Source organism: Carcharodon carcharias, chromosome 3 (assembly GCF_017639515.1).
Source record: "Carcharodon carcharias isolate sCarCar2 chromosome 3, sCarCar2.pri, whole genome shotgun sequence".
Lineage (NCBI taxonomy): Eukaryota > Metazoa > Chordata > Chondrichthyes > Lamniformes > Lamnidae > Carcharodon > Carcharodon carcharias.
In genome coordinates this window covers 153,784,872-153,806,074 of record NC_054469.1, presented here as the reverse complement: position 1 = coordinate 153,806,074, position 21,203 = coordinate 153,784,872, and the positions used below count along the sequence as shown (strand labels likewise).

Genomic DNA, 21,203 nt, shown 5'->3' with positions numbered 1-21,203 from the left:
TGTGCTAATACCATCATTAAGTAACAGAGCCACCCCTCTACCTTTTCATAACTTCCTGTCCTTCCTAAATGTCATGCTCCCTTCAATATTCAGGTCCCAATCTATGTTATCCTGTAGCCATGTCTCTGTAATGGCTATCAAATCATACTTATTTATTTCTATTTGTGCTGTCAGTTCATCTGTTTTGTTTCGAATGCTACGTGTGTTTAGATACAGAGCCTTCAATTTTATCTTTTAATTATTTTTGTAGCGTCTAGCTTTATCTGATTTACTCTTAGAACTGTACTCTCTGTCTCTTCCTGTCACAGTCTGTTTATCATTTCCCATATTAATAACTGTCTCTCTTGCCTTGTCACTACTCTTCGGTTTGCCAGACCTTCCCAAATTTGATCCCTTGCTCCCACTATTCAGTTTAAAACTCTCTCTACTTCCCTAGTTAGGCAGCTTGCGAGGACACCAGCCCCATCACGGTCCTGGCGTAGACTGTCCCAACGGTACATATCCCACTTTCCCCGGTACTGGTGCCAGTGCCCCACAAACCAGAACCCATCTCTCCCACACCAGTCTTTGAGCCATGCATTCATTTCTCTAATTTTATTTGTTCTATGCCAATTTGCACATGACTTAGGTAATAATCTAGAAATTATTACCTTTGAGGTTCTGCTTCTTAACTTGGTGCCTAGCTCGTCATACTGACTATGCAGACCCTCCTTCCTCATCTGCCTATGTTGCTGTTATCTACATGGACCATGACCACTGGATCCTCCCCCTTCTCATTGCAAGCTCCTCTCCAGCCCTGAGGTGATGTCCCAAACCCTGGCACCAAGCAGGCAACAAAGTCATCTGGACTCTCGCTCTTAGCTACAGAGAACAGTGTCAATCCCCCCTACTATACTGTTACAGTCACTACATTACTTTTTGCTCCCCCCATTTAAATGGCTTCCTGTACCACAGTGCCATGGTCTGTTTGCTCATCCACTCTGTGGCCCCCATTCTCATCCAAACAAGCTGAGATAACCTCAAACCTGTTGAACAATTGCAGAGGCTCACACTCCTGCACTCTGGGTCCCCTTACCTACCTCACTCGCAATCACACCCTCCTGTCCCTGGCCACTGACCAAATCAGAAGACCCTATCCTGAGTGGTGTGACTGCCTCTTGGTATAAAGCATCCAGGTAACTCCCCGCCCCCCCCCCCATGTGTTGCAGAGTCTGCAGCTCAGCCTCCAGCATAATGACTCTGAGCTGAAGTTCCTCAAGCCGCAAACACTTACTGCCAATATGTTTACCCTGGATCACAATGTTATCCAGGAGATCCCACATGCTGCATCTTTGACACATCACCTTTGCTGCCATCCTTAATGTGTTTTAAATAATTACTTAATTATATCAACCACTTATTTAATGTTGCTTTCTTATATATTTTATTAACTTTACCACCAAATTGTGTACTATTTTAAACATTAGGGATAGAATAGATCCTTACCAACTTACCAGATACTCACCAAACAGAGCAAGAAGCAATTTATGGGGTGAGAAAGATAGAAAGAGGAAACAAAATCCCTTCTCACCAAACTCCAAGTCTTCACTCAGTTAGTTGGCTGCAACTGCATTTGCCAAGGCTGCACTAAAGAGCCTTGAATTTATAGTAAATTGAACTGGGGCTACAGTAACCAGGTTCAACCAGTTAGCTAATTAACTACTCAGCTCCTACAGCTGAGGGTGAGCTCACCTTGTCTAAACTGCAAGAACAAATTTAGCTTGCTTACACAGCTCTTTCCAGTTACTGCTAATTACAGACTAGATTCGATTTTAAAAGCAAAATGTAAGCACAAAATTAACGCTTAACACTCCCCTCTCACCAAACTCCAAGGGCAGGATTTTGCCCTGGATGGGAGTGCTCGGCAAGGGCTGGCGGGGAGCGGCTGGGCAGCCGACTGCCGCCCACGATCGGCTCCACACTGCGATTTCATGTGGGCGAGCCAGTTAAGGCCCGCCCTACATGGATCATGAGCAGCAGCGCTGAGCAGTGCCTGTGTGGGCAAGGGGAGGAGAGGAGAGGAGAGAGTGGACCTGTCACGCGAAAGAGCGTTTCAATCTCTAGGGGACGGAGGTGCCTCAGGGAAATTGAAGCAATTTTTAAAAATTAATAAAGACAGTAGAAATTTAATAAAACATGTCCCCTCATGTGACTTTGTCACATGGGATGGGACATGTTTTTAATTCCAAAATAAAGTTTTTATTTAACGTTTATTTGCTTTAGGAATCCTCATCCCACTCGTAGATGAAGTTTCCTAAAAAATGTAAAGGCTGCTTAGGCTTTTCGCCTGCCGCCGACTGTAAGGTTGGATGGGCAGTGTAGATTTGAATTTAATTAGCTTGTTAACAGCCTTAATAGGCCTTTTAATTATTGGTGGGCACGCAGCCGACTCCGGTGCGCGCCTACCAAACAAAATATCACACGAGTGCGCGATGACGTCGGGATGCATGCCCAACATCATCATGCATCATTTTATGCTCAGGCAAGTGTAATATTCTGCCCCAAGTCTTCACTCAGTCCACTGCACTCCGTTTGCCCATGCTGTCACCTGTTAAGTATAGCCTTCACCCACAAGCAGATACAAATGGAGATATGCGTTGGAATAAGAAATGAGAAAATATGTATGTGACCCAGTACCCAATGTAGCAGCCACCTTGTGCGAGTATGTGAACATGCAGAATGTTCAATACTTGCTATTTGATAGCAAGCTTGGTGTTTGTTGCTTGTCACATTTCACGGGCCACAGGACAAATATATGTTATGCCAGCAATACAGAATGCCCTGGTGAAACATCATCATGCCTGCACATTTGCATGGCATATGAAAAGTTGCCAGACTGCTGCACCAAGCTCACTGATATGTGCTATTAAGAATCGCTGCAAGACAACATCATAAAATTGGATAAAATTATCAGGTCATGCTTATCTTAACAACCTTCCCATGAGCAGAAAATTTCTTCCGCAACTGTTCCCAGGTTCTGTGCATAGGTGAAAACACATTAAATTATTCTGCTACTTCCACCTGGTACTCTTCAGTGAAAGGTTGTCTACAGTTTTATAAAAGGAAGCATTCTTTCCTGGGCTTCCAAACTGCTTCACTGGGTAGAACAGTGCTTTGTTACCTTGCAGCAGCCACTTCATCCATACAAATTTAATGGTGACCGGTTGATGCCAGATAACTCACACTCTTGAACTGCTGCTGCCCCCAGAACATCATGCACATTGAAACAGTGTAAGATAGGGTAGTGGCTGAGAAACAAGTGCTGTAAAGTACCTATTATTCCGAATGGAAACGATGTATTTGGGAGTCAGTACAGATCAAACACCAAGGATGCTTTGAAACAATTGCTATGATGAAAGCAAGTTAAACATGGCAAAAAAATGTAAGCAAGCAATAAATTAAAAAAAGTCAAATATGTATATTATACTTCAGTTGCTTACGACAAAAGAAAAAGAACAGTCAAACTGACCACAATGAGGTCATTAAAACTAATGGGAAGTCAATTAGGTTTAAAATTCATCAAGGACCAAGTGTTCCAGGAGTCCTTCACTCAAAGATGGTGGATAATGACATCCTCATATGGATTCTGATGAATGAGCAAAAATACTACATTTTGGAAGAATGCAGAGAGACATGCACAAGGAGAATATGCAGCAAAAATTATCACCCTCTTGAGTGCCAAAATACACCCATTTCTCAAAAGAAAAAAAAAATTGTTGATCACCACCCAGCTGTCTGGGAAGAAGAGGGTGCAAATCAAGCAAATTCCACTTTAGTGGTTTAGAGAAAAAAAGTGTACAGTTGGTTCTGTTTTGCGACACAAGGCCATTAACACCTCTGACAAAGAAATGATTTGTAATCTGCTTTTCCCTTAGCAAAATTCAAAAAAATGAATTTAGTGTGCAAAGTTATTCTTATCCCAAATGCTTAACACACAAAACCACAGTTATTTACTTAATCACCCACACTTCACCTATGTCGCCATCGACAGATACTCCCAGCTATCTATGACACCCACACAATCATTCACATTTTCACACAAAACACCCACATAATCATTGACCTTTGTTTCACACTTTCACCTATTTGAGCATTTGGATTCATGCTTTCATAGAAATATATGCAATTTTATTCCATTCATTTCCCAAACTCACTGCAGTAATCAGTAATAATAAAAGTTAATAATACAGTTATCAACAGTTTCTGTTGAGGGAACCAGAAATTTAAGATTGTAATCGTGTTAAGTAAACAACTGCATCAAACATGACATTCAACTATCTGTCACAATCTAACAGCAGCAATCAGTGCAATGTTTAAATAGAAACTATTACTTGAAGCTCGTGGCGGGCTCACAAACTGCTAATATATTAAGACATTTTTATACTGTTCTTCACCTGCCAGCTTCTGTTGCTCATCACACCCTCAGCCAGTGCCACATCGGTGCTACATTGTCAGGATAAACAACACAGACGTACTCTTGAACAGCCAGTGAAAGGGTGCATTACAGTGAATCTGATCATGGCAATAAAAGTTTAGCAAAGAGATCATATGCTAAAGGGTGCATGAGTGTAGGCTACCTATGGCTTCAGGGATCCATAGCTGCACAATGGGGTTGCATAATAATTAGGATAGGCATTTTTTTGTAAATAAGCCAAAATCAGTTGTCAGACAGATACTGGAAGAGTTCAGCTACATAGTAGTATGAGGACTACCAAAAAAGTTCACTCAAGGAAGCCCATGACATCCTATTGCAGGACATCAGAGGATAAACCATACAATGCAAACATTGTTAAGCACTTTCATTAGTTATTCCAAGAACATGCTGAACAGTATAAAAATGAAAACTAAAAACAGAAAATTCTGGAACTACTCAACAGGTCAGGCTGAAGCTGTGAAGGGAAAAGTAAATTTAGCATTTCAGATCTTAACTTTGTTTCTCTTCCCACAAATGTTGCCTGTGCAGCTGAGTTTATCCAGTATTTTCAGTTTTTATTTAAGATTACCAGCATCCGCAGTATTTTACTTTTGTACTATTATGATCAATGTCACCATATGGGAAACCTGCACAATCACATTAAAACAATATTGCAATTCTTATCCATTATTAATAGAACTTGCAAGTAGATGGACATAGTTATTGTAATCCCCATGTTTGTCAGAAATCAAGCATTTCAGCCATGGTAGACTATACGTCTATGCCTACACCATGATGATACTCACTTAATAGATAGAGAAACATTGGTCAACACTTTGTTTAGAATATTTTTCTAACTGGGGGCTAGTTTTATGCTTAGTCAGTCATTCACACATAGCCAATAGCTTCAGTCCACCCTGTTCTGTCAGCAAATGAGCTGGTAGAGACTTAATGGCATACTGACTCCCATTCTGTGAATATACACTGAGCAAAATGCCAGTAGATTAAAATTTTGTAATTTATTGTTGTTGAAATTAAAAATTCTCCAAGTATCCATAGGCATCTCCTTTTGTATTACTATACAGATGCTGAGTGCAACGTCTGTTAATGCTAATCAGAAGTATAGTCAGAGAAGATCAGTGAAAACATACATGTGCTTAGATTGAAAGAGGACTTGATTTTAGCTGAGTGCACACAGCAGAATTTGCAGGAATACAAGAAAGCTACGATCCAAATGCCAGAGCAAGAGTACCAGATGAGTCCAGGAATGCTAGTTCTGCTATCAGTGATACATTACAAGCTCACTCAGTGGATTTGTACACTAAGTTGGAAGATGCAACGAGGTTGATGACATATCAAGGGGCTCAACTAATTACAAATCAACTGGGTCTGCCATGTGAATGCTAAAAACTTAACCTCACCAGTGATAAAGTCACTCTATGCAGCACAGCTACCCAAGGAGGCTGCATAAGGGGAGATTAAAGACTTCTTATATTCAATTTCTTACTCACCAAGTTCAAATTATTAATATAAATTATGAATGACTCCAGCACTGATCCTTGTGAAACACTGCTTTTTAACTTCTTCCAATCTGAATATCCAGCCTTTACCTCTACTCTTGCTTTCTATTTTTTAGCAAATTTAGGCAATCCGTTCAGCTATTTGTCCTGACTCCATGAGCCTAGCATATGAAATCCAATCAAAGATCTTTTGAAAATCCAAGTATACAACAGCTACTGCATTACCCTCTCTTAACTCTTTCCATTAACCTGATAAAATTCTTTAAAGAGGTAATTCAGCATGACTTAACCTTCTGGAATCCATGCTGACTATTTTGTTATATTTTTTGTCTCGAAATATTCTATCAAATGCTCTTATCACTTCTTTTAGTATATGTGCCAGAATCTTCCCTATCACTGACATTAAGCCAACTGGTTTACAGTTCCCAGGTTTGTTTCACCCGCCTTTATCTAAGAACAACGTTAGCTATCTGCCATTTATCTGAAATTAAACACACATACATATCAACACACAGTGCTTCAGCCGTGTCCTTTGATAACTTGATTTCATAATTTTTCTTCGTCTTCCTGATTTTTTTTAAAAAAAACTTCTTTCCTAAGTTCTTCATATTCCCTGTTGTCCTCTCCTTTAGTATCCAAGTACTTCCAATTTGAATTTTCAAATTCTCCTTAGTTCATTATTCATTCTGGGTGCCCCATAAGCTTGCTTATTTTTAGCTTACATTTCCCTTGAAATCTTAGTTACTCACTTCAATATTCAAGATTTTCTCCCAGTTTACTTTCTTTAGTTCTACCCTCATTTCCTCTTTTCCAATTTAGTCTCTGGTCTACTTACATCACTCTGTTCCTACTCTTGAATCTTACTATGATGCGATCATTACTACCAGGATACTCTCTCACTCTTACTTTCCCCAACTGTCTGGTTCATTATCCATTACAAAATCCAACAAAAATGCATTTCATGTGCGTTTCTTACTTGCTGAGTGAGAAAGGAGTTCTGTATACACTGTAAAAACTCAACTCCCTTTCCTCTCTTCACTACTACTTCTTGTGCTTTTCTTATGTGTGACTGCACTAGGGAAAAAATTACCCTGTAATTCCTCCTCCTCCCATCTGTGTCAGAGTGCTTCTAGCTTGGACTCCAGCTCAACGACTTTGAGCCAGTGTCTCGAGATTGTGACATTTCTTGCAGATGTAGCAGTCTGAGGCAGTCTTGTTGTCCTAACGTGCACTAAGCTGTACTGCAATCGATTTGGTTCATCAATTAGTGAAATGCATCACCATGGGCCGTAACTTCTGTATGGCATCGGAAAGTGCTGGCCTGCAGAAATTAGAAGAAATAAATGCACACTTACCTGGTCTTGAAAATTGCGTTGCCACTTCCGTTTGCTGGAGCTGCATGAGGCCGAAATAGAAAGAATACTTGCAGACCCCAGCAAAATCTAGCTCCAGCGTATTCAAGGAGGCTATGCCCCCTTGTTTACAACAGGTAAGTTTAAAGGGCCAGGGAAATTGACAGGCCAGGGGGAGGTGAGTGTCCAAGGTAAGATTTGGGGGGTGGGGGTCCAGACGACGCTGGTAGTGAGCGAGGTTCCAGAGGTCAGGGGGAGGAGTGAGGTTGGTGTGGCGGTGAGGTGGGGGAGGGGTGTTGGAGGTCAGGGTGGGGGGATGGGGGAGTCCCATGAGATCGGTCTGGGTCTTTACAATAGTTACCCAGAAATTAGAAGAGGTTTTAATTCTTCTAGCTTTTTCTGGGCAACTATTGGTATAACCCCAGCAGAATCATCCAAAGTTTGCGATTTAAATCGCATTTTCCGATGGTTCCTAGTGCGGCGCAATTGTTCAGAGGAAGTGTGCACTTCTAGGTAATTGCCGTGCAAACCTTTGCCTGGGAACTTGGCAGAAGGATTCCCCAGTGCATCTTTGGGGTACCCCCCCCAAATTCGATGCTGGGGAGCGCAGAAGTTACAGGCCAATGTGTTTTCATTACTGTAACACAGAAGAATTTAAATGGTCACTGGCAGCAAACATTAAGCACAAGGAATTCTTACAAATTTTTAGCAAGAGAATTACCAGCAATGTTATTCACTAAAATATTTTTCTTTAAAGTTTACCAACATGGTTAGCAAGCTTATAGTGAAAGGAAGGTGCTATCTTTGTGTGGCAGAGAAGAATTTTTGTTTTGATCCTGATCTAGAGTTACTAATACAATAACAAGCCAAACTATTTTGTTTTAAAATGATGACTTTCAACAAGGAAAACATTTCAGGATAGGAAAAAATAAAATTAGGTATAAAAACATTTTTGCTTTGCCTTACACTCCAGATGACAGGAGATCGGGTGAGTTGTTGCCTATGCACAATGAAAACCTGGATTGGACTAGTCAAAGACAGAAAATCTTAGTGCTCCTGAGAAAATGTCTGAAAAGTCTCACTAGTAGGGCAAAAAGTCACTCCAATGTGTATTTGAATAATATACTCAAAATGTTACAAGATTGATTATATTTTCCATTACATTTTACTTACAGCAAGAGCTGGTAACTAATGCAAAAAACTAACCGTAAGCGATAACAATTTAAAAACTCTTGTTTAGATTTTGTTCAAGTAATTTTTATTTTATAGAAAGGATTAGATCACCATCTAGTGGATAGGTATAACAACTACGGCTTGCATTTATATAGTGCCAAGGTGATTCCAGGAGCACAAGACTACAAAAATTGACACTAATCCAAAGGAGGAGATGTTAGAATACTAGAGTTATGTGACTAAAAGCATGATCAAAGAGACAGGTTTTAAGGAGGGTCTTAAAGGAGGAGAAAAGGGTGGAGAGGTTTAGAGAGGGAATCTCAGAGCTGAACGCATGGCCAACATTGATGAGATGAAGAGGGTGAGGGATGCACAAGTGCCCACAGTTGCAAAAATGCAGGGAAGTAGAATGTGGAAGTAGATATATACTTAAAAAGAGCTATGAGGAAAAGCCATGCCCTGATGGGTCAAATGGGTGCCTTCTCTGCTGTAATATTACCATCAAAGTGGAGATGGAGCAGAGAATTATTTGTGCCAGTGCAACCTTCCAAAAATTGTCCAACTGGGTCTTCAACATCAGAGATCCCCATAAGAGGACAAAGGCTCTTATCTACAATGCTATTGTTGTCACCATCTTTCTATATGGCAGTGAGACTTGGGTTACCAACCAAGGGCACCTCTGGGCAGTGAAGAATTTCCACCAGCCTCTGCAGGATATTTTAAGTAAAGTAGGAAGATAGACAAACAAATTCCAGCATCCTCGCCAGAGCCTATTCCTCCTGCAACACAACCATGATCGTGCAAAATTATCTCCACTGGTTTGGACACCACGTGCCAAATAATCGGCTTTCAAAGCAGATCATCTTTTCACAACATAAGGATGGCATCTGATCTCAAGGTGGACAGAGTAAACATTTTAAGGACGCTCTAAAGGCCTCAATGAAAAAGGGACAAGTTGACATCAGTGCATGGGAGGAACTTGATGGCGGCAACTCATCCAATAAGCCACAATAAAGTCAGAAACTGACCGCATAATCTCTGCTGCAGAGAAGCGGTGAAAGAGGAAGAGAGAGCAGAATCCTGGCTTGGGAACTCCTGTTCCTCAGGGCAACTCTTATCCTCTCTATCCAAAGACCTGTGGTTCCAGGATTGACTTGCTCAGTCACCAGAGGACACACAAATCATGAAGCTTGGCAGACATCATCCTCATTATAAGGGACTTGACAACAACGACAACAATGAATTCTCCATGGTTGTAGTGCTGCAGAAAGTTAGAGATAGGCAGGGGCATCCTTTCTCAGATCCAAGTTTGGGAAAGACATTGAAATAAATATTGCTCACCCATAATCCACGTTTCCAGAAATATTCCTGCAGTCTACCCTTCCACAGGTCAATGGGAGTGCTGAAGCGCTATCCTACAAGTAGTAGTGCCATTATTGGAGAGGTGTATACTGTTCTCTCTCAGGGTTACAGCATGCCTACTCTCTCATCACTCCCTCATTCAATGCCAGCCCTGGTGCTGTAAAGCCAGTTGTGCCAGACTGTTCTAACAACAGTCAAGGTATTCTGCTCAGCCTAGGCCCAAACTCCTCTCTGATCTCTGATGTCGTTGATCTCTGTCAACTCATGTGCCCTCATTAGATCCCAGCAACAACATAAATGGCCAAAAACAAAGAGGTCAGAGTGGGGGCATGGGCAAAGGAATTAAAGTAGTATGTGACAGAGGACAGAATGGATTTGTTCACCAAAGTGATCACAAAATAAACATTTAGTCCAGTGACACTCAACAGAAGGAACAGCACCTCGGTGTTATACTAGAGATCTCCCATTGATACACAACCAGCAAGGGAATCAGGACCTCTGGCTTCTACCCACTTTCGGCTAATTGCAGCCCACTCAACTTTACCAATTTCTTCACACATTCCTCCCAGTCTTCTTTTCTGTTGTAAAATATCAAACATTCTTTTGCATAGATCTTTTATTTTTCTAATTTCTCTAACCATTCATATTTCTATCTTATGCTATCATACCTTCATTATTTCCTGTTCTCTAAATAACTACTTTACAGGTCATTTTTTCTTTTCTTGGAATTGTGGTCATTTTCCCTTGATCTGAACCTCTTTAGAGTTGTTCATCTGTAACATATTACACCTCCTCAGAACCTTTCCCCTCTCTCCACTTAGCTCTGAGGGCTTTCTACATTTTCAGTTTCAAAAACAATAAAGCAAAAGGTGTCCAAGTAGATTATTTTACAATGAAAAATGAATGACCATGAACTGCATGCTATATTGTTGCACTAGGAACAGAGAATAATGCATGAATGAAACTTCAAACCTGTAGGTATTTGAAGACAAACTTTCAATTCACCTTTAATTTACAATTGTGTAGCTCAACCCTGAGGAAACTACATTCCCGCTTAAGGATCTCCAGCTCTTGATTAAGGGTGTACATCTTCAGTTCATTATTTGATTTTTCTAAATCCCAAGAATTCTGGGTTCTGTGCAGATCATCCATCACTGCAAAATAATGAAAAATATGCACTTTAAAAGACTTAATTGCTAACTTACAGAAATGATATTGCCTCTTCTACAAAAGATTTGTCAAAAATTTGTCTATATGCCTTTGTAATAAAATTCTGCCGTCAACTAGATGTCATGTACTTTAATGTTTTAACCTCTGCATTCATAAATTTTTTTTGTAATTTTGATAGTCAGAAAGTAATGAAAAATGTCTTTTCACTCCATTTTCTCTCATTCAAACTCCATTTCTTGATTGTTCCAGTCAGCTCACCCACCAGTACCAGTTCTTGGATTGTCAGGTTCCAATTACATGATGGACCCAACATAATTGGCATATTCAATAATAGCTGACAAAATCACCTGGGCTTTCCAATTGCAAAACTGATGACAACCCATTCATTTTCAATGGGTTACAATTGGAAATGGAGCGAGAAAACCTAGGTTGTTGTTACATTCAATTTAAAGGAAAATTTGACCGCTGGGTTAGAAAAGTGGAACAAATATTTTTAATCTAAATTACTTCCTGCCATAAATAGCTAGTGTAATGGAGGATACCACATCCCCATAATAAGTAAGTATTTCACGATTTATTGTGTGTAAAAGCAACCTCAAAGACCAGTCATCTTGCATCTTTCAAACGATGTTGGTAGCCCACTCGCAGCCTAGTATCAATGCCATTCTCTATTAGTAACTGAAAGGTTTGCAAAAATGCAACAAAATATTCTCTTATTCCCCTTAAGAGGCGATCTCTGGTTTCCATTCAGCAGTGACGAGAACTGGGCCACTGGAAGAGAGAATCAAACCTGAATTGCTTAGCGCTGAAGTGCTTCACATGAGTGCTTTGCTTCAAGTTGGAGGGAATTCCTTAGCCCAGAAATCCTGAGGAGGTTAAAAGGTTGCTATTCACCAATACCTTGATCAAGATTAGATATCTTAGAAAAGGCCAGGGATCAAACGTGGGACACCTGATATCAGTCAGTACCATTATAGACAATGTACTTTTCCTATAGAACTGTTAAAGGTGAACAAAATGTGGAATGTCAATTTCACACAAAAACCCTATTCCCCAGACTACTTTATCAACAACATACAATGTAACATTTTCAGCTTTCTTTAAGAAAGCAAAGGTATTATAGAAGAATGTACCTTGATGGGTTTCAACTTCACTTCGGAGTTGAAGAATCTCTACTTCTTTGGCTTGCAGAGTTTCATTCAGAATCCGCACAGAATCCATCTGCTCTTTGATCTTTATGAAACACAAAAGTTTGTCAGTAGTGTGCACAATAACATGAACATATTTTCATTAACTCGTAAGAATCAACCAGAAACAAATTAAAATTTTGTAGCTAAGGATGAAGTGCTCTTGTTCCATCATGCCAGTTTGACAGATTGTACACAGCACTCCCTGGCTAACTCAGAGTTGAAGGAACCTTCCACTCCTCCCAGCAATAGGTCTACTAAGCAGGAATTCATGAAGTGGCCTAATTTGAAGATGGCCACAGAAAAAGGCACGCACTATATATCAAACCCAATTTTACTAATAGGTCTTCTGTTTCTCAACATAACACATTGCAATATCTACATTTTTACTCAGTGTTTCGACAAAGCTCTGAGGACATATTGAAGGTCCAGAACATTACAATAAATTCCAACTAAAATTAATCATATACTATAGAATATTGAATGATTTTCTCTTTAGGTGAGGCAGTGGTGGTGTAGTGTCATTGTCACTGGACTAGAGACCCAGTGTAATGCTCTGGGGATGCAAGTTCAAATCTCATCACAACAGATGGTGAAGTTTGAATTCAATAAAAATCTGGAATTAAAAGGCAGATGATGACCACGAAACCATTGCCAATTGTCACAAAAAAAAAATCTGGTTCACTAACGTCCTTTAGGGAAGGAAATCTGCCATCCTTACCTGGTCTGGCCTACATTTGCCTCCAGACCCACAGCAATGTGGTTGACTCTTAAATACCCTCTGAACAAGGGTAATTAGGGGTGGGCAATAAATGCTGGCCTAGCCAGTGACACCCATATCCCATCAATTAATTTTTAAAAATGAGCACAAAAAACAATTCCCATCAGTAATCTTACTTTATATAAAAGTATATATAAAAGTAAAAATACAGTATATATAGTACCGTTCTTTCTAGTCTCTGTCTCATCTTGTCTCTTTCTATGCAGACTTCCCGATAAGCCTGGTATGCTTTATTCACTTCTTCCTGTCCTATAGGACTTTTTTCATTGTCTAGAGAAGCATTAAGCAGCTAAAATATGGAGAGAAAAAAACTTCAAAAAATATCTTTATTTGGGGCCAGTTCACATATCACAGAATCACAGAGTGCAGGTGAGGCCCTTCGGCCCATCAAGTCTGCACCGATATGCCCTCCAACATTTATTTATATACACAGAAATGCAAACTTCTAGTGAGCTCTCTTTTCTTTTGAAGCAAATGCTGAATTTCAGAAATGCTGTGTCCCTCAAGAGTCATGAGTTATACAAAACCTGATAATAACTTGACCCTAAAGGCAAAGAGAGTGTGTTAGTACTATGGATCTTAATCAAAGAAAGGAAAGTTCATGTCAGCAAAAGCAACTTTATAACTTTATTCCAAATGATTTTTGTATTATAATAGCACCTTAAAGGCACTCATTTTCACATTTCCATTTATATGCTCTTTATAAAGCTACTGTTTACGATATCGAAAAAATATATATTCTTAACTGAACATAAAGCAATGAATGAGCAAAAGCCATTTTATTCACCACATCCATTCCTTTCACTTTTGTTTTATCCCATTTGTAGGCTTCTATTTCTATCGGACGCAGGCTGACCTCTTTGGCCAGAACACCAATCTGGATATCCCGATGTCACTGCAGACAGGTGGGATGGCCTGCAATTCAAGAGGCTGAAGATTCCATTTCTTATGCTGTTGCTGCTTTAGCTATCTAGTATTGCTTTCGACTGTATTTACTCTTAAGACAAAGTTATGTTGGTTAATGCAATTTAGCATTAAATACAAAAAGAATATTTTAAATATGAAAAGGGATATGAGATTGCTGTATGCTGAATTAATGGAAACTAGCAAACTTGTAAATTTGAATCGCCTTTGACCCTTCTGAAATTACTCCGTCTGTGAATAGTCCCATCTACCCGCAATGCTCAGGTCAAGTCCAGCATAAAACGTACACAGCCTATCTTGTTCATAAGCTATGAGCGTTATGCAAATGATAGTTAAACAAACACTGGTCTGTCATTTTTAAAATCAATTTAAACATTCACATCTAAACTCACAATATCAGTGAATATTTGGAAGAAATGACAAAGTGGAGATGTACCAGAAAATTTGAAATAGTGCATTCTCAAATTTCAAAATGTTTACAGAAGACAGGTAAGCAAGTGGCGGCTGCAACTTAAACACAGATTAGTGTGCAGTAATATATTTGGAAATAGAAAGAAAAAAAAAATTGAGAAATGGGAGACTTAATGCCCTTTTATTTTGTCTCTGCAGGTCCCTTTCCTTCACAAGTATTCCCATGGGTATTTATCTTTCTTTTCCACATAAAGATGTATTCTTATAGGTACTTATTTGCAAAGGAGAAAAGCTTGCAACCTTAAGAGAAATAAAGTTTTACACCGTTGCAGAATCATGGGTATGTGGAACAAACTCGGAGACAAACACATGTGAACATGTCCAAAATTTCCTGAACTAAACATAGATTTGTGATGCCTTTAAATTGCAGCTAATAGTTACCAACAGTACTTACCCAATTTGAACAAGAGCAATGTAATGGTTCATATGATAATTAAATACTTCATGGGAATGCAGTGCTTAGAATGCTTGGGAAGGAATAAACAAGAAAAATGGTTTGTGGAAGGCCAAAACCTAGAGTCAAATATTAAGGTCCAAGGATAGGTGAGGATCAAGTAGCAATTATGCTGAACTTTCCTTCAGAAGATAAAATAGTAAAAATCATGATAGAATGTACATTGCCTATGGAAGATACAATGCAAGATAATAGGCTGAACAAGCTTTTTCACATTCTAGGCTTTATATGCATAAATGCAAATGCTTCCATCAAAAAGCACTGCAAATTACAGATCATAAACCATAAATTGATTAGTTTAGTTTGAAGACAATGAGATAAACATTCATTCCACCTGACTGATTTTCATCATAGATATTAAATATATCAAGTCCATCAGCAGCATAATAAACCAGTCTATTTGTGACTTACGACAGCTTAGTGAAAATTTTGAAAAAAGTCATTAAAGTTGATGGAATTCATATGTGTTGATTGACTCAATCCATATTTACTCAAGAAAACTTATGTCAGATAATGTGCTTTAGCACTAAAGACAAAAACATGTTTTTAAATATGAAAAGAGGGAAATGAAATTGCTGTATGTCTATTTAATGGAACTTGTAAGATTGAATCCTGCTTGATGCTTCTGAAATTACTCAGTTTAGTGGGGTTTTTTTAACACTGGTGAATAGAGACAGAGTGAGAGACAGAGAGAGACAGGACCAAAGAGAGAATGTGTTTGAGGGGAGAAAAAGAGAGAAGCACAGCAAGGTATAGGGGAGATTCTGATATATTAATCTCGAATGGAATAAACAACTATTCAAAGCCAAATATTATAACAATAAAATTTACCCTTTCTTCTAGTGTCCGGGCTTTTTTCTTCAGGAAAGAATTTTCAAACTCTGTTTCTTTCAGTCGTTTTTTGATGTCTTCATAGGCTGTGACAAGTGCAAAGTGTGAAGCAACAGATTCATCACCTGAAGAGGTTGCAATAGGGCAATGCCTAAGATGTGCTACTTCAGGGCTTGCTTCTTCATGGTTCAATATAGAGATATCATCTTCTACAGTTAGTTCTTCCATGCTCATACCTTCATAGAGTCCCACCAATGTTGGCAGAAGCTGCCTCTTTTCTGTAGACCTGCAGATTGTATTATATTGTCAAACACAATATAAAAAAGCACTAAATTTATTACACACTGTGTCTCACAAGAAAACACAAAGTTGCATAAAAATTACTGCTGTTTCAGAAACTAAAAGGTAACAAAGAAAAATCATTCAGCCTACTTTGCTGCTGGATTCATATACAGGGCCCATTACATATTTTCATCTGCCTTTTAGCATGCTGCAAATAATTCTCTCAGTTATATAATGGCTTTGGCCAATTTTAACTTAAATGCCTTGGTTCAATTGGATATCTTATCTCCTCCTATTCAATGTTTAAAAAAAAAAATTCTGAAACAAAAATCTGATCATCCCCACCAGTGTTCAAAATGCAGGAAGAAACTTGGAAACATTAGCACAGAAGGTCTTTCCCCTTCTTGCTTGCACCAAATTTATGCTCCACAGAGGCTGATTTTATACAGCTCCATTTTCCCCTTTCTCTGCATACACTCATATTTTTCTTCAAGTTACTACCCAGTATAATTTTTAATGCTGCTTTCAATTTAGCATTGGCCATCACTTGTGGCAAAACAGTCCACATTCTAATAGCTTTACATTAAAAGGTGTCACCTAATTTCCCTCCTCTAGGTGCTTATCTTGGCCTCATATCTATGATTTACTTCACAATGGAAATAATGTTTATTTATCTTGTCTGTTCATTTCATAGTTTTGAACACCTGTTAAATCCTATTCAATAAAGCTTGAGAGAATACAGTCAATATAACTCTGCCCTTTATCCCTGGTAAACATGTTGCATTTTCTTCAGCATTCAGAGTACTATGCACTGTTGTGTTCTCCATGGAAAAAAAAGGACACAAAACATTGGAGAAAAGTAAAAAAGATTTACAAGGCCAGTACCAACTCAGAGAACAACAATTGTTAAAGATTGAACATGTTGGGCATCTTACTTTTGAAAAATGAAGGTTTAGGTGATCTGATAGAGGTCATTAAAATTATGAATAGGTTGGATAAGGTAGATGTGAGAGAATGCTTTCACTTGTGGGAGAATCGAAAACTAGGGTCCATAAATACAAGACAATTATGAATAAATGCAATGGGGGAAATAATTTCTTTACTCAGAAAAAGGTAGAATGTGGAACGCACTACCACAGAAAGTGAGGCAAATAGCTTAGATGCTTTCAAAAAGAAACTAGAGGAGTACATGTAAAAAAAAGAATTAGAAAGATATGTGTAAAGGTTGAGATGTGTTACATGCAATGGGAGGAGAGTCATGTGGAGTGCAAACATCAGCACAGGCTAGTTGGGCCAAATGACCTGTTACTGTGCTGCCCACATTATGTGCGCAGGTCAAAACTACACACAGTAATCTGGCTTGGATCTAAACAACATTTGATGCAGTCAATGTATATTTCTATTCCTTATTATTGTTCTAAAACATGCAATCTCACATTTTTCTGTATTGAAATGCACCTGCTACTCATTTATTATCCAAGCCCATCTCTTCAAATTCTTCCTGGCAGTTCATTACTCCTTCCATTTTGGTATCATTATGATTGAGTATCAGCCTTGGCTCAGTTGGTAGTATCCTTGCCTCTGAATCACAAGATTCCAGGTTCAAGTCCTACTCCAGCATTTGAGCACAAAAATCAAGGCTGATGATGTACAGTACTGTAGGAGTGCTGCATTGTTGGAGGTGCTAGCTTTCATATAAGGCATTTAACCAAGGCCCCTCATCTGCCTGCTCAAGTGGATGTAAAACAGTCGAAGAAGAGCAGTAGAGTTATTCGCGGTCTACTGGCCAATATTCATCCCTCAATCAATACAAAAGAACAGATTTTCTGGTCACTATCATATTGCTGTTTGTGGGAGTTTGCTATGTGCAAATTGGCTGCCGGGTTTCCTACATTCCAACAGTGACTACACTTCAAAAGTACTTCATTGGCTGTAAAGCGCTTTGAGACATCCAGTGGCAGTGAAAAACCTTATACAAATACAACTTTCTATTTTACTTCTTCATTTAAATTTTACATCCATCCTTTATGTCTAACCCAAAATCCTGACCATCCTCCCATCCTTTAAACTCCATAAATTTCACTGCATCCAAAATTCTGCTATCCATATCCATCAAGTCCCATCAATCATCGCTCATTGCCTCTTTCTTCACTGACTCACGTTGACTGCCTCAGGCTTAAAGCTCTCAAATTCAAGTTTAAATCCCTTCATGGTTTGCCCCTACCAATTCTCCTAACTTCTCCAGCCCTACAACCTTTGCTGTACTTCTGACTCTATCTAAACCTCTCCACCTTTAAGGCACTTACTCTGCTTTACTCAAACTTTTCATCACCTTTTCCAATATCAGTTTCTTTGACTCAATATTCATGTTTTGATTATACCTCTGCGAAATACTTTAGGACTTTTTTTTATGTTAAAGCTGCTGGAAAAAAATGCAAGATATCATTGTTGTTTTACCATTCAAGTTACAGTCTACAGCTAATTTGACATATTTACCAGAATAAGGCTTAAATTCTTAATTGTAAAAAAAAAAGCTGAATGCTAGCCATACTGATGAAAAAAAGTTCTTCCAAACTAACTTGTGTATTTTTTTTACTGCAGTTGGGGGACACCTGAGAGGCTAGTTGGGTTTTTTAGTACAAGACTGCTATGTTGCACTGCAATTATTGAATTAGTTCAGTTGAACTTTCAGCATATATCCTTTCATATCACCAAAAATGCCTACAGTACGTTCACTTTCCATTGCACAACCTGTATCGGCTCATCAGCTGCTGAAACACTCAGGCATGCTTTCGTTATCTCTAGATTCAACTATTCCAATGTTTTCCTGGCTCCCCAACCACTTTCCAGCCTCCATTAACTTAAACTCATCCAAAACACTGTTGCCTGAATCCAAACTCACACCAAGTCCCATTCACTCACCACTTCTGTTTGCTGAACCTAAAGTCAATATAGACAGCTATGCCTCAGTTTTAAAATTCTCAGCCTTGTATGAAAATTCCTCAATTTTCTCACCTCAACCTCATCTCTAATCTCCTAAGGAACCTACAACCCCTGAGATCTTCCAATTCGGACCTGCTGTGCATTCCCAATTTTCATCATTGCCTTCCATGTCTGCAGCTGCCTCAGCCTTAACTTCTGGAATTCCTTTCCTCAACCTCTCCCTCTATCTTTCTTCCCTTGATGCTCATTAAAACCCCTCTCTCTCACCATGCTTTTGGTTATCAGGTTCGCTTTGTCTGGCGAACGCTAGCTACGCCGTTGATATTAACATATTAATTGGTGCTTGAAACAATATAGGCAGAGAGAGACCGATTAACTGAACAAACACTGGTGGTTTATTGGAACTAAGAACAGAGCACTAACACCATGTGTGCTTCTTCAATCACCTCCAGCTCTGGACTTAGTTACCTAGGAAGTCCGTGCTGTATAGCGATTGGTCAAAGCAGTCACATGGTCAATTAACTACATTCTCTTAAAAAGGTACATAGCACTCCACTTTACCACATCCCTCCCCCTTTACTTGAAAGTACAATTGACAAGCTTCACAACATCCCAATTATTTACATGAATAACTATTTACAAGTCAAGTCTCTCAGGAGGCTGCCTCGGACGTGTCGAGCATTGTAGCTGAACGGCCTCGGCTGGTTTTTCCGAAACTGGCTTCTCAGGGGTCAACTGTCCACCAGGTTCTTCGGTGGAAGGGGGCAAGCTTGTAGCTTCGACCACCTCTGATCCAACAGGCCCCACCGGTACTTCCAAATCATGTGACATTTCTTCCACATGCGGTGCAGACTCAAATACAAATGATGACGGCATTCCTTCTTGTGGGACTGTCTCTCTTCTCTGGAGATGATACATGTGTCATCTAATTATTCGGCTGTTAACTGATACATTATAGGAGAGAGGTCCTGTCACGGCACTCACTTTGCCTAATAGCCAATTATGCCCACCTCCAAAAGTTCATCGTGAGATCTGCGTCTCCTGCCTTAAAAATTTCTCTTTCATGATTATGGCCATCATCATATCCTTCTGGGTCTCTTGGCTTCTTTCCCCCCCACCCTCCTAAATTTAGCCTGATAAGAGTTAGACGGGTGCGGAGACACCTCTTCATTAGCAATTCAGCGGAGGCAATACCAGTGGTCGTGTGTGGCATCATCTGGTACGCGGACAGGAACCGTAACAATCTGATGCTGATGGAATCCCCACCCAGCTTTTTCATTCCGGACTTAAAAGTTTGGACCACCCGTTCAGCCAAACCATTGGAGGCAGGGTGGTAAGGCGAGGTTTTGATATGAGTTATTCCATCGAGGGTTGTAAACCTGTGGAACTCCCTGCTGGTAAATGCAGTCCTGTTGTCTGACATGAGCACCTCTGGTGACCGTGTACTGCAAAACTGTCACAAGCAGTCTATAGTGACAGCTGACGCGGGTGACCAGACATTGTAGACATCTATCCGCTTGGAGTGGCTCCATGTAGTCTACATGGAGGCGCACCCATGGTCACCCCAGCCATTCTCGGGTGCAATGGAGCTAAGCTTTTGTACCTGCTGGCATTGAAGACAACTTTTGACTAGGGTTTCGATGTACGCATCCATCCTTAGCCACCACAAGTAGTTGTGCATGAGCATCTTCATCCTACTAATGCCAGGGTAGGTGCTATGGAATTCGGCCAGCAATGACCTTTGTCCTCTTGGGGGCATGGTAATCCTTGCTCCCCAGAGCAATAGGCTATCCTGGCAGGTGAGCTCATATCTGCGACTGAAATAGGGCGTCATGTCATCAGGCTTTGGCTCGGCTGACCATCCATTCAAGACCTGTTCCTGGATGTGAGATATAAATGGACCTTGGCTTGTCCACTCACAGATTTGTTTGACCTGGACAGGGGAGGAATCCAAAAAATTTAGTACTAAGACAAGTTCCTGGAGAATTGGAACCTTCACGTTGTCATCTGGCAGGGAGAGGCGCCTCAGCGCATCAGCATGTGCGATCTGGCTCACCAATTGGTAAATAAAAGTGTACTTACGAGCAGCCAATATCAGTGCCCACCTCTGGTTACAAGCAATGCAATTGGGGGGGGGGGGGGGTGGTGGCGATCGCTTTATTCTCTCCAAATAATCCCAGCAGAGGCCTGTGGTCGGATATGATGCAAAAATGGTGACTGTGGAGGTATTGGTGGAATTTACGAACACCAAACACAACAGACAAGTTCTCCTACACAATTTGAGAATATTGTCGCTCTGC

At 39.9% G+C, this 21,203-nt stretch overlaps 1 protein-coding gene across 2 annotated transcripts in view; it reads right to left on the bottom strand.

Moving 5' to 3' along the window:
- The window catches only part of azi2 (5-azacytidine induced 2), a 75,640-nt gene that overhangs the window by 37,111 nt on the left and 17,326 nt on the right, over positions 1 to 21,203 (bottom strand). Inside the window, exons 2-5 of one of the 2 annotated variants that reach the window (XM_041184771.1) lie at positions 15,679 to 15,964; positions 13,162 to 13,287; positions 12,164 to 12,263; positions 10,866 to 11,014 (exon numbers count right to left, since the gene is read on the bottom strand). In XM_041184771.1, coding sequence (XP_041040705.1) covers positions 10,866 to 11,014; positions 12,164 to 12,263; positions 13,162 to 13,287; positions 15,679 to 15,912 — 609 coding nt within the window. In that variant the 5' untranslated portion in view covers positions 15,913 to 15,964. The remainder of the gene's footprint in view (positions 1 to 10,865; positions 11,015 to 12,163; positions 12,264 to 13,161; positions 13,288 to 15,678; positions 15,965 to 21,203) is intronic. The other variant, XM_041184772.1, reaches the window with a different exon arrangement.